This window comes from Anguilla anguilla, chromosome 15 (assembly GCF_013347855.1).
Source record: "Anguilla anguilla isolate fAngAng1 chromosome 15, fAngAng1.pri, whole genome shotgun sequence".
NCBI lineage: Eukaryota > Metazoa > Chordata > Actinopteri > Anguilliformes > Anguillidae > Anguilla > Anguilla anguilla.
Genome location: NC_049215.1, coordinates 17,073,005 through 17,087,118, shown reverse-complemented (window position 1 = coordinate 17,087,118; position 14,114 = coordinate 17,073,005). Strand labels below are relative to the sequence as shown.

At 41.1% G+C, this 14,114-nt stretch overlaps 1 protein-coding gene across 2 annotated transcripts in view; it reads right to left on the bottom strand.

Annotated features, from left to right (window-relative positions):
- LOC118213585 (glypican-6-like) overlaps positions 1–13,765 on the bottom strand; it is a 230,296-nt gene extending 216,531 nt beyond the window's left edge. For both annotated transcript variants that reach the window (XM_035392552.1, XM_035392553.1), the window contains exon 1: positions 13,259–13,765. In XM_035392552.1, the coding sequence (XP_035248443.1) occupies positions 13,259–13,418 (160 nt within the window). In that variant the 5' untranslated portion in view covers positions 13,419–13,765. The remainder of the gene's footprint in view (positions 1–13,258) is intronic.
- Between the last annotated feature and the right edge of the window lie 349 nt (positions 13,766–14,114).

Genomic DNA, 14,114 nt, shown 5'->3' with positions numbered 1-14,114 from the left:
CACCTCATCTGACCTGGGCCAAATACCTACTGAATTTTAAATACTTTAACTCTCCAGACAATGGTAAACATTTGAAAACAGCATTTGGTTTAAAATATATTTAATTTAAAACCACAAAGTGTGTACAGGGGTAGATATGTCTCAGATACGCACTTGAAATCACAGAGCTCCACTGCACAGATGCAGCCAACATCTATCACTTTCCTTAGTAGTGCATAGGAGGTAGTCTTCCCCTATGTAACAAGTATAAATGTATACTGCTGGAGATGCAACCTGTCAGATGAGGTGTTGAAAGCAGGCTTTAGACTCACTGGGGTCATTACAGACCAAGGGGTTTCAACCTCCAGAAACAAGACCAAATTTCCAAATTGGCACTCTCAGTATCGCAGCCAAATAATCCCCTTACAGCTCACTGCAAGAACACTGCCGCACACTCCCTACCTGGGCTTCCAAAATCCGCAACAGTTAGTGAGAAACAAGTTTTCATATGACTCTTCACTAAATACAAAGGTTATTATATTCTATTATATATACGTTTACTATATGTTTTGAACAAAAAAGTATTAACTGAAAAAATACATACAATTAAATGATTAAAAAAAACATTTTAATAAATATATTTTGAGTGTGTATTCATCAAAGATATCACAATCCTGTGTACTTGTCAGGTCTCCCTGCATTATATAACTGTGTGTGCAGTGTCTGGGCTTCAGCTGGCAGTGGGTACGAGAGTCTGCCGCAGAGTTAGCGTTAGGTTAGCGGGAGGCTCTCGGCAGCTCACCCAGCTTAATAACCAGGCAGAGGGCCGCTTTAACGAAGCAGGCCTGTCAGTCCGGGAGCAGTGGGAGCCTGCTGTCTGGAGCTCACCTGCCTCCCTCCGGCACTGTCACCCCCCCTCCTCTCCTCTCCTCTCCTCCCTGTGGGGGCGCGCAGTCTGGTCTGCGGCAGACAGAGAGGGCACACCAGGCCACAGAGTCTCGCTCTGTCAGCCAGGTCAACACCTGGCCCCTCAGCTCCACACTGGCTGCCTCTCTCCTGTCAGCGATACCAGCGCTAACTTTAACCTGGACGGGCTCATCCGGTGTCTCTCCCATATGCCTGACCGAAACAACAGATGCCAAATCTGGGGGGGGGGAGGAGAGTCTGTTCTGTCTGGTGAGACAGGTCACAGACACCAGCGGTTCCTAAACTTGGTCCTGGGGGACCATGGTGCATGCTGACTTTGGTTCCAATGACAATTTCCATCTCAGAATTTTAGCAAACTGTTAATTTTTCTTAATTAGGTGTTTTTTTGCATTTAGAGGGATTATTTACCTTCTTAAGCCACATTATAATGGAAATAGCCATGGATCCCATGAAGAATAAAAGTCCCATTTTCCATTGTGCTTTCTGTGCTATATTGCAACAATGACACAAAAAGAGGTAACAAAATTATTTACCTGATCAAATTAAAGACTGAAGTGAATCAACAGGACCCTCATTGGTGAAAGTGCAGAAACATTGCCACGAAAACTAACCATTTTGTAGAGAATGAATTCAAAGACAAAGCAAACAACAATGAGCCAAACCTGCATTTTGTTAAGTGATGAAAGAACTCAATTGCGCGTTCAACAAACTACTTAGAAGCCTATTGATTGCCTCGAGATCCTCAAATGAATATTACTGAACAAAACAGATTATTTCTCATGAACTGCCTCTGATGAGACCACAGCTACTGCAGCGCTGGCTGGCGGTTGTGAAAAAGCAGAGTCCACCTGTGGGCTGGGTCAACGGGTCCGCATTTATTATTCATCTGACTTGCTAATAAAGTGGTCACTGCAGACCTGTCAGTGATACTCATTTGAGCATCCCGGGGCAACACAAAACACTTGGGTTCTCTGTTCTGTTTTTCCTCATGATTCATCATTGCGCTCACTGAAAGTCAGCAGTCTAGTAATAGGACAAGCTTGAGCTGCCAAGACAAACCAACCTAGTGCCATCACAACCTAGCTTGTTGTTGCAAAATGGCTGCACCCTACTGCTAATAGCTGCAGAAAAGTGTATTTTTTTAAAACTATATTTCTCTAACAAAGGGTCCATTTTAGATTTGAATGCAGGAACACATCTTATCTAAGGTAAAAAGCAATTAAACCAGAGTAATACTACCAAGTGTTTCATGTCCCCTTTAACAATAATATTGCTCTAAAAAAAAGACATACAAGAAGGGGTTACCTATCACCTATCGGTCAAAATATTGGGCAACAAAAGTGTTAATTTTTTACTTGCTCTTGGTTTCGGTACCATTATCTTAACACACATTAACAAGCAAAAACTTCATTGTAATTAGAAAACACCAACTTTACCAGGGATGGCAAAGATTACGGCAGAGACTGAAGAGAAGGTCACTTTTTATGCAGCAAATTACTTTAAAACATTTTTTACATTTGTCACGGTCAACCTTTTGTTTCTTTCCATACACTTCCTTCTACAAGAGGACCAATTAGCAAGAAAAAACGGTTTCTCACCGAAGAAAGGCTGTGCTGAATTTTGTCAGTATGCCTGCCCAGTTTTTAAAGCCTAGTCTCACAATTTGCACCTGTATTTATTTAAACCTGCTTTCTTCCACAGTGAGCCACTGATGAAAGGGCCGCACAGTGCTTTCAGTCCCAGAGAAATATCTGATCAAAGAAAACTAAATAAACCTTTGACAACAGGAGTCATTTCACTCATTTGAAAAGCTGTATCCAAGGCTGCATATGCTTGTTAAGAACAATCCCTTCAGCGCGTATCGCTCCGGTACTCTATGCTAACACGCACGCGTCTCTCTCTTATTAGATACATTTGCTCATGTTGGCACACTGAATGCACTGACCTTACTAGGGGATCTTAACATTTTATTATTGAACAAAAAAGCTAAACGCAGCGAACAATAATTGGAAACATGGAAACATCAAAGTCGCCAGATAAGGCGTTGATCCAACAAGCCTACCAGCATGGAATTCAACAGAAGGAATACAGTCATACAGACGAGAAAGTGGACCAACCCGCATGTGATTGATGGCAGTGTAGAGGCTGTCTCATGATAATATGCATAATAATAATTACATAAAGGCTCATTTAGGTAGATCTGGTGATTGAGATCATAACGCATGACCTCAGTGTCATGCCCATCAAACCACGGGGTGACTACTCACGCTCTATGGCCAGGAGCACTGTTGTTTTAAAAGGTACACCTCTCTGAATTACACTAATAAAGTCTTTATCGTTTTGCGAGGACGATCACCCTGTACTACTATGTAATGTCTTACATGATTGATTGACATAGACCTTGGCTTCAAAGAGTGTGCGTACACCCAAGCCATGTCAGGAATTGTTGTGTGGACATTAGTGTTTCACAAAGGTTGGAAAATTTTGTGCAGTGTTCTTGTGTGTTTTGGTGCTGTTGCTCATGTGATACTCATATACAGCAGCTGCAATAAAAGGTGAACTTTAGCTTATTTTTCCAGCAAAAACAAGTCAATTTCAGATTTCGAGTTTGACGAGAAGGTACTTTAAAAATACATTTGTTATTGTTGTCGTCGTCATTGTTAGTAGTAATGTTTTTCCCCCCTCACAGTTAAGGACAAACTATCATGGCAGCTGGATTGCAGCTCAAATGTGACGCTAATGAACAGCGAGTGTTGAGAGCAGACAGAATAACACATTAGCCCTGAAGCAGAAAACCAGAGCAAAAAAAAATGTGCCTCACATCACATGAAACTGTGACTGTCACTGCAAAAAGAACAACTTCTGCTCTCCTAGAATTCCTTTTTTGGTCTCTTCTATTTTAGTCTGTGACTACCAACTTACTGCCACAGCTGTTGCAATGATTAGCATATGCAAATTGGAACATTCTGGCTTTAATTAATATCTTTCTGCTTTATTAATTTTGACCATGATAAACTCTGAATGGCTGTAGATAAACAGCACTGCATTGGACCCAAGGATAAATATTCATGTCACTGTCTAATCTACACCATGAAGTGCAACACCTGACTGGCTTGTGTTGGCATAGTTAATTACCTGTAATTGAGGGTTTTCTATCAGCTTCTGAGGGGGAAAGCAAACGTTTTCCAAGGAACTTATGCAAAAGTTATGTTAAACATGTAAAGGGCCCAATTAAACATCGCCATGGCATCGTGTGACACGCCACGAGGTTCGCTCACATCATACCCCACAAATGTGGCAAAAGTCGCACCCTCAGAAATACACACATGGGGGAAAGTAAAGTGTAAAATTATACACAGCCTCAGGAACAATGCTGCACGTGATGCGATCGGTGAGGTTAAATCACTTATGAGAAGCGTGCACATTTTAAGCAATGCCATGCATTGATTATAATGTGTAAAGTGGAATTTACACAACAGGAAATAGTCCATGAAGCTGCCTTCTAAACGGATGCTGTGATGACAAAATTCTACACACTCTGTCAACAATTACATTTAAAAAGCACCCAGGGAAACACACTGTTGTGCAGAATGGAAAAATATGCATTGTAGCTCACAGATGCTACCAGGCTGATTTAGGCTATATGAACAACATGATAAAGGCTTTTCTCCGTGCCACGTGCTGTGCCTTGAGGCATTTCTTCACTTCTGACTGAGGGGGAAACACCACTGACACCTGATGCTTTGGACATTATCACTTACCTAATGAATCACAACTCGTTTTAGTGCAAGCAGCACAGTGAACGGCTGCAAAGAGGGGACTGCAAGTTTGATGGGAAGTGCACAATATCCAACCTGTCATTGCTTCTAAGTCTGATATTAGCACCTTTAAGAAATTCAGTGGACATAGCAGCTTGTGTATATGGCCAATATACACTGTCTTGAGCTTATTAACTTCTGGATTTCACAGGATAAATAACTAGGATGGACAAATGTCAAATTCTGACTCGAACGGGATGAGACCGAATTACAACCACTCCAACCATGTGGTGGTTTTGTGGGGAAGGTGATAGTCTTTACAGAACATGTATGACAGAAACTCAATGAATTGATTGTCTGTCACTCAAAAGCAATTTCCTGCACTTGGAAGGGAAAAAAACTGCATGATACTGAGAACAGTAAATCTCCCATCAAAGAGTCAGACTTCGGAACCAGAGAGCCAGCGGTCCCATAGTGCATTGCAGCACTGTGCAGGTGACCAATCTGTGTTTAAAACACAAATAAGTAAAAGAGTATGAAATTCTGAAACAGTGTTATGATCCCAGTCATAAGATTGTGTTTGTATGTTTGTATGTGTTGCGGGTGTGTTTAGTTTTTCCGGTTCGTCATCAGATTGACATTTCCATCTCCAGTTAAAAAAGTCACACTTTGCCACTTACCAATAGAGACCAGCTCTTCAGACTCGAGCTTGGTGTGGTTTGTCCTCTGCTCGCCTTATAGTGCTCTGAATAGTTAGTGTGTTCCCAGTTGGACTACAAATCCTTCCATCGGGACACAACTTTTTAAAATTATTTCTCTTTGTTATTTCTCCTTTATTATTTCTGAAGGTAAAACTGGGGTGGAATTTTAAATCTCCATCGGGGGTACTGGTTTTCAGACTGCAGACTGATGGCCTCGAAGCTCAGCTTTCAAAGTCGCCCTATGCCCAGTAAACCTGGGAAGACTAGTCAGGTTTTAGTTTGTTCTGGACAGGCAGATAGGACCGAACTTACTCATCAGGCTGCAGTACATTTACCTTACCCATTCCCCACTCATTCCCTTATCACACATTCCGTTACGGTCTGACCCTAGACCGGGTCGTAACAACAGGAAAAAAATGATAGAATTTCTTGCCTTCTTTAATTCTTGAGCTTATGTTTTTGAGACATGACTGCCTTTAATAAATGTGTTTTTACTATATGACAGATTAAATGGCATAAAAGCTCTTAAAAGTCATTCCAAAGAAGTCAAACGTCATTTTGAAGACAAAGCATTAAACAATTGCATAGTGATGTAGTATCTACCATGTGGAACAATCATGACCCATTTTCAGAAGATTTGGGTAAGTCTTATCAAAATGTCATGCTACAAAACAACTGAAGAAAAGATTTGTTTCTGAACAAAGGCAGTCTTTCACAGCAACCTATTCTACATCTGTTTTCTGAAAAAAAAAAGAATCAAAAGTTCACCTTAAAAGTGTCTTTAACATGAATTTCTGCATAGGGCTTGAATCAAATTTTTGTGCTGCAAAAATTCTATGCTCATCGTACAATGTGGCTTTTTCGCTTCTTTGGGCAAGCTGAAAGGCTGTGGGGACTGGCAGAATGCGGGTTGAAAAGCTGAATTCAGTTAAGTTTACATGCTCTTGACACGAGTCACCTATCGTCTATTGCAAGCATTCTCCAGCTCTGCCCTATACCCCCACCCCACCCCACCCCACCCCACCCCACCCTCCCAACCCCCAACCCCCCAAACGAGCTGATTTCCATTCTAGCCATAACTACAGCCACTGAAGCTGTGAATTGTTCTTCAACACCTTTAATGCCTATTGAGTTTACTCTCAAAGAAAATGTATATCAGAAATAGCTGTACACACTACGAAGAATAAACCTCATAATAACAGCCCATTAAAATGATTAGAACAACAAATGCTTTAATTTACTGTCATATTCTGTATCACATTCCTCTATAAAAAAGCATACATTTTTTAAATTGATAAAATCATTGACTAACAGGATATGGCTATGAGGCAATGCAAGATGAAAAAAAGTTTCAAGAAAAAAACTATAGAAAAGAACATAGACACAGGCTGTCAAACAACTTCAACTTGTCAAGAAAGTGGCTGGCGCACGGACACACACACACCCACACGAAGAGGGGCACAACTGATTCACAGAACCCCTGGTGGGTGCTTAGAGGCATTGGGTAGAATTCGTGCTCCATCACAGAGCTGGTTTCAGGGCCTCCATATCCACAGAGATGACAGAGCTACAGAAGGAAGCACAGCACCATTAGCCAGCTCCGTCCCGTGTGTACGCAGACACGCCCGAACGCAAGCAGGCCCCACAAGTCTGCTGCAAACACGAGGCAAAGTCAAGTCACTGGGCGTGGAGAGAGCGGCGCTTTTAAAAGCTCATTTTATCAATTTTACTGAGCAGAGTCACTTATTCTCAGATGAAGGTCTCTCCTGCTTCCACAGAAAGAAAAAAAAAGATATTTTCTCTCCGTCAGTGCCTGCTGAGAAACTCTGGCGCATATTCTAAATCAACAGTCATTAGGCAACGTAATGAAAGAAACAGGTCGATGCTCCTTCAAAAAATGAGAGCAGAAAACTTCTGATCCATCTTGTCACTCTGAACGCTTGGCTGGACAGAGCAGCGCAACTGCAAATGGTGGTGGCACATTACCACTTTAGGGTTGATCTCCCATTTTGGGATGGCTAAGGAGGAAGCATTTGGCTTCTTTGAAACAGCATTACCCAACCCGAGCGCTTAACCAGCAACCTTTTCACTTAACATTAAAGATTTCATAATCACTACGTCAGGTTACCGGCAGCCCTTGTCAATATATAATGTAGAAGAATAAAAACAAAAATTGCCTCCTGTATAAATCCCATGGTTAATGTACTGTTAAAATGGATGGGGCTGCTAGGAGGCTCATTTGTTTAAGGCACCACATTGTGGCACATGATCGAGCCCCGCGGTCGTGTGAGTAACCCCATAGGACGACAGCGTAATTCTATAGCAACCCCCCGCTGATCGATCGGGTGCCTGTTCACTGCACGCCAAAAGCCCAATCAACTCTATGCATGCTTGGCCATGGGCTGTGGCGTAAAAAGAAGCAGGTTTATGACATCACATGTTTTTCCGAGGAGATCCATAGATGTATTCACTCTCCCAAAGAGGCAATGGAGATTATGAATGAACTTAGTCAAATAATTATTTGGATATTCCGCATTAGGGTAGGAATTGGCCACACATTGGGCACCTAATGTATTTTAAGGCAATGCATGGAAAACGGTCAAACTGCACAGAAATATGTTCAGTATTGAATCAACTCTGATCTAATTTACACCTTAACAGAATACAGAATACATTTGATCCCATTTTATCTTTTATAAACTGATAGCTTTCACTGAGCATTTGACATGATGTGGAATGGATGCCATTGTTATGTGCTTTACTATAATCATTAGCATTTATTTCATCTCCCTAATCATCCATCCAGGGCTGGAGTAGGACATCGCTGAAATGGCGTGGGCTTAAAACCTTGTGTCAGGGGAGAGCAGAATCCATACCGGACACTTATTTTTACAGATCCTTGGTTCCAAGCCTAGTTTCCAAATAACAACTTCGCACATATTTAATCTGGGCAAACAAATCAAAAACACTGCATGCTAGAATTCATGCAGCACGAAGCGAAACACAGCAGCTTGCAACCTACAAATTATGGGATGCGGTGACGGGACAGCCCTCAGACCCATGGCGTGCCGTGTTAATTGGCTGAAGTGCTGCGTGAGCCAAAACGCACTCCGCGTTCGATGAGTCACGACACCCGGGCTCACGTCCATTAATCATATTCTCAGGCTGGACACAAAGCACCTGGGCATCTCTGCATACAAACGATCCGGCGGCCCCCCCCTCACTCTCCCTCGGCTTTAAATAGCCTTTAAATAGCCAAATAGAGAAGCCATCCACTGAAGCACGTTGTGCGGCCTAACTACCGCTGACACTTAAAGGCACCTTTGCCAGTCGCCTCATTCGGATGGACCGCATGAACGCTCATTGCGGCTAAAAGTTTGTTCCCCCCCCCCCCCGGGAACAGACAGAGTGAAACGGACAGCGACTTTCAACAGCAGCTCTGTGAGCCATAGGCAAAAGGAGGAAGAAGCCATCCAGCCGATGTATCAACAAGAACCAGTGCCTGAAAGGCCTGGGTATATCACCGGCAGAAATAATGCTGACATCAATATGTCCACAGCCATATTTAACATGTCACTATATTATGACCGTTGCTTCACAGCACCGCTTCCTTGACGACAAAGCGTGTGACTAAGCTAATTTAACAGAATAAGAAAAATGAAAATTATAACAATAGTCTCAGGCAAATTGGAACATTTATCTGAAATATGTATTATGACATAATTAATGGAAGAATAAAAAAAACAGTTAATTAAGCTCTTGATACAAAATTTCTAACAAGTTAGCCTGGACATCACACCTTCTTAAATGAATTTCTTCTCATCATTGCCAATTCAATAATAGATAAACGGGAGTTCACAAATGGGGCGTTCCAACACTGAAGTAAGTTTTAAGTCCATTTGCCAACGGAAAAGGAAACTAGTGGGGCATCAGTGTTCCATTCCTCTCTATAATGTGCAGAGTCTCATGGTCCGTAAACATATTCTAGATGGCAGGGGCTGGCCTCTGCTCTTGGGGGAAGGGTCAATAGAATGCATAAATGGAATCTCAGATGTGCTATGGCAAACTGCAAAGTGGAATTGGTGCTTATGACACTGAGTACTGAGGCTATGGAACATCTCATCAGCTAATGAGCAACAGGTTAATTAATGTACTGTAGGTGGTGCACCACTGTCAAACTAGCATATAATGCTATTACAAGGCCACGTGGTCACACATGGCCTCAAGGTTGTAAGGCTGGTTGGACGTACTGCCAGAATCTTCTGCCAAAATCTTAGAAAGTTGGAGGCGGCGTATGGTAGAGAAATGAACATTCAATTCTCTGGCAACAGCTCTGGCAACAGCTCTGGTGGACATTCCTGCAGTCAGCAAGTCAACTGCACACCCTCGCAAAGCTTGTGACATCTGTGGCATTGCGTTGTACAACAAAACTGCACATTTTAGTGTGGTCAAAGTGGGGGATCTTTTATTTCAGCTCATGAAATGCAGGACCAAAGCTTTACATGTTGCATTTTAATTTTTGTTCAGTGTTATTGATGCTAAACTCTTTTAAACTAAAGAACAGCAGTCCACACACTTATATTTTGAGCAAAGATCCACTCAGCTGCCACCAGCAATATCTCACACAGACATGAACACACACACACACACACACATACAGAGAAGCTGAGCTGAAAAGGTCCAGTTTCAGAACCCTTTGTGAGGCATAGCGAATGTAAATGGATGTCTTTCATTACATTTGGTGTGGAAAAATTGAGCCAGCATACACCTAAGCTATGATCAAAGTGCTTTCATAAAACTGACATTTGGAGCTCTTTTTTTCCTCCATCTTTTCATTACGTTGGTGTTGATTAGAGGCAATGGAGAGGCCAAGCTCTGGGTTATTTAATCAGTTAATCGCTGGGCCCACAAACAGGTGGTCTTGTTATTAGACGTTCTGCCTTTTTTCTCCCGCCAAATCTTACATTGCACCTGCAGAACATGTGCAGAGAGTCCAGCTCAGGATGCAATCTAAAGGATCTTTTGCACAAAAAGGTCATTAACTCACAGTACAGATATCAGATACCAAAGGTGCAATACAAAACTGTATTCCTTTCAGCAAGCTCAATGATGCGCTGCGGTTTTTAGTTGAATATGCCTACAGGTACAGCAAATCTTTTGTAAAATGCAGATATGTGATGGTATTCACGGCCATGAAATTTCAAAGATGCCATCCCTGTCTTGGGAGTTTTTATACACTGTGGTCTTAGTGGCTGCTGGATTTTAGAAATGCCAGTGAGAACATGCACTGACTCCTTCTCAAGATTCACATTCAGCCTCAGGCTCAAAGATATGAAACATCATCTCAGAAATGTAACAGTAACTACATTTATTAATTAATTTTTGAATGTCCTGTTATATTCACAAATGCGATGAAAGGGCAGGGCACACAGATGGATGGCCAGTAATCACCATTAATTAACTTAAAAGACTAATTTGTGTTCACCCAAAGAGCTTGGTGGCTGAAACTCTTGCACTGGAGATGAATGTTGTAAAAGGAGTTGTCATCTGGTGTTATGACTTTGCCAAGAAAAGCCTACTGCCAACAGTCACAGTCCCTTTGGTGAGAACAACCCCCATTATGCCACAAAAGAAAAAAACATAACTTGTTAGCAAGGAAGTAAATAGCAGTGCTGTGTTTGCTGATATGTATACAAACCTCTCTCATAATATCTCACTCAAAGCCTTTATAATTGCCATTCCACAGAGAACAATGAGTCTACAGGGCAGTTCCCCCAGCATTTGAAACTCAAGCAGATGATCAGTTTTTCCAGGTGAACCATAAATGTGATTAGAGCATGCCAAACAATAAACCCCATGTATGCTGCATGCAGCAATGCATACACTAAGACAAAGCTTTAGACCCACGAAGTTAATGACCTACGATACAAGCACTGTTGGAATCCTTCGAACTGTAGAAACAGTGCCCCCTACTGGACAGACTGTACCCATCAAGAAATATAACATTTGATACATTTAGGAAAAATACGTTTAACTCATTAACCATTTTTACAACATTAAGCCTGAAAGCCTCTATATTTAGGTTTCAAAGAAGTTGTTTAAATTATAATAATAACTGTAACAGTCCTTGTTTTATGTTTAGTGAACATGTATATGCATTTTTTTTTTCGCAAAATGCTTAACTTTGGATTTAAATTGTCATGTGTTTTAAAACTTTAAAAAAAATGTTTTTCAAGAGTTTTTGTGGAGATATGAACAATGTAGTAGTTGCATATTTGCGTATTTGTTTCTCTTAACCCTGGACAGAAGAGTCATAAATCCTGAGCTGGAACTCGCTAGTAACACGTGGCCAATAAATTCCATTCCTTGCCAAGCAAAAGCTGTTCTTCATTTGCGAATGCAGGTAGCGAATATCATAACTAATCACCTTTATATACTTCAGAGAAATATACTTCAGCGCACGGAAATGAAAACACAGCCCCCTGAGATCTACGTAACACAAGAAAGCTGTATTTCTCATCGCGGCTATAAACAATTATAAGCTATTTGACATGAAAATTGCTTTTTAATTACAGCCGTGTATTGAAAAAGTAAAACGAATACAATCAAGAAGTTGTGACAGTAAGAAACAGATTAAACACCAAAAGAATGAAAATTGTATTTACTTAATTGCATGAGAGATTAAGCTACTTTGAAGTTATTAAAAATTGCCAATCAGTATTAAAATGATCACCAATAATTTTCTTGAAACGGTTCCAACATGGAATTCATTTATTTAATGAACTTTTATAAATCGCTCAAGGTCTGGATAAGAGCATCTTCTAAATGACGAAATAATGCCGTATATTCTTAAAGATGGTTTTACACGTGCACGAACAAACTCTATTAAAAGATCAAATCTCCTGTTATTTTTAGTTTCAAACACAAACATTTCATATTTGTAGCAAATTTGCTTTACATTACATTGTCAGTAATCAATACCTTACACAATAACTTGAATAAAAATGAAATTAAAACATTTTATTAATTGAGTAAAGAGTAAACCATCTACAGTAATACAGTCCCTCGTATAGCTCGCGGTGTAAAATAAGCACATGCTGCGTTATCACTGATACAACTCGTTCCACGTATGGGCCCAGTAAAACCGCTATTATGCACATTGCTTTGCTAATGAGGTTGGTTCCGCTCACGGTAGTTAAACGCTCACGCATAGTAAGTCATAAATAAACATTTTTTGCTTGCCGCAGGCGTTAGACACGGCTGCGGCTACCCACAACGACATGACAAGTGGTAATGTTCATGTCCACCAACATATTGCACGGCATAGTCTTGTTAAACCAATAGCGAAAGAGGAGTTGAAATCCCGATTCTCAAAGTCAGATCACGAAGAAATAGTTTCCTTCGTAGAAAATTCCCTTAGTTAAAATAACTGTCACCAAAGAAAACTGGTCCATAGTTCCGGCAATTAACGACTGGACGCGGTACGATAAGGTACTAATTACAGTAGATGTTGCACATCGTAGTTAAAAGAGGCAAGATAATTATTAATTCCCTAAAACAACGTTAATTATTGGCTACATGTTGCATTTTGACCGCCATGTAGGGTAAACATTAGGTAACAACGCGTCTGGATAGAATACGTGCTAAAACATACTCAGCATAGGCTATATGTCCATTTCATATCAAGTCTAGCACTTGAACTAACTGGATGCATTATTTGCCCACGGCGGTAACTGCCGAGTGTGTAAGCATTGATTTGAACCTTGTCAGTGTATGGAACACGAATTATCTTATAATGTGAGATTTTGAGGAAGCGGAAAAATATATATTTTAAAAACAATGAAGTGCAATCGGCAGGTTGCTTTAACACGCAAATTGACATTTCATCCTTACCTGATATTTCCTGGTGGGGGACATTAACGAGACTGAAGCCTTTAGCGGTGTATGCCTGCCTGACCTCACTGCAGGTTCGCGCTTTTAGATCGGCTCCAACTGACAGAAACAGCACTGAGAAAGTGCAAAGCACAGCTTGTATTTTCAACATTGTACACATCTCTGATTAATCCGTATTTGTTCCACGGACGATCCTCTTCGATTTGAGCAACCAAGACAGCAAGAGCAATCTGCGGTGTATTACCAACAGAGAGCTCTGTGCTTTTCCACTTTCTTCCTCGGGAGATTGGACAATCGTTATCAATCAGAATACACACTTTACTTCGCAACCAATGCAGCCGGGGCACCCTTTCACTTTGGGTATTAATCGTCCTGAACCCAAATTCAGCCACATAAATCCGGTTTGTGAACTAGCGCTTTCGTTCTGTTCAGTCAACTTCTCTCATACAAACAGAGACACTGTTTTAGTAGCTACATCTGTGAGGGGCAACCAGAAATCCCGGTGAGAGAGATATTCAACGCTGCACATTACCAAGGCACCGAGTCAGAGCGCTCGGCAAAACATGGAATGGAATTTAAGCCATCGCATCACCGCCTATCTCTGGAGTGCCCGTTCTCGTTCTCGCAGAATTTCACCACCGTTTAATTTCATGTTGATAAAACAATATAAGAGAACCACACAGTGAATCACGTTTTCTACGTTTTATTCAGTCAGTAAATGCATAATAATACACCATAAAACCCCCTACTCTATTAAGGCAGATAATGGGAAACTTCTGGTTTAAATGATCACTTTGTGAGGGAACAAATCAGAACACCGCTGTTAGAAGTTATGAGAATTATTCCTGAAAGAGTA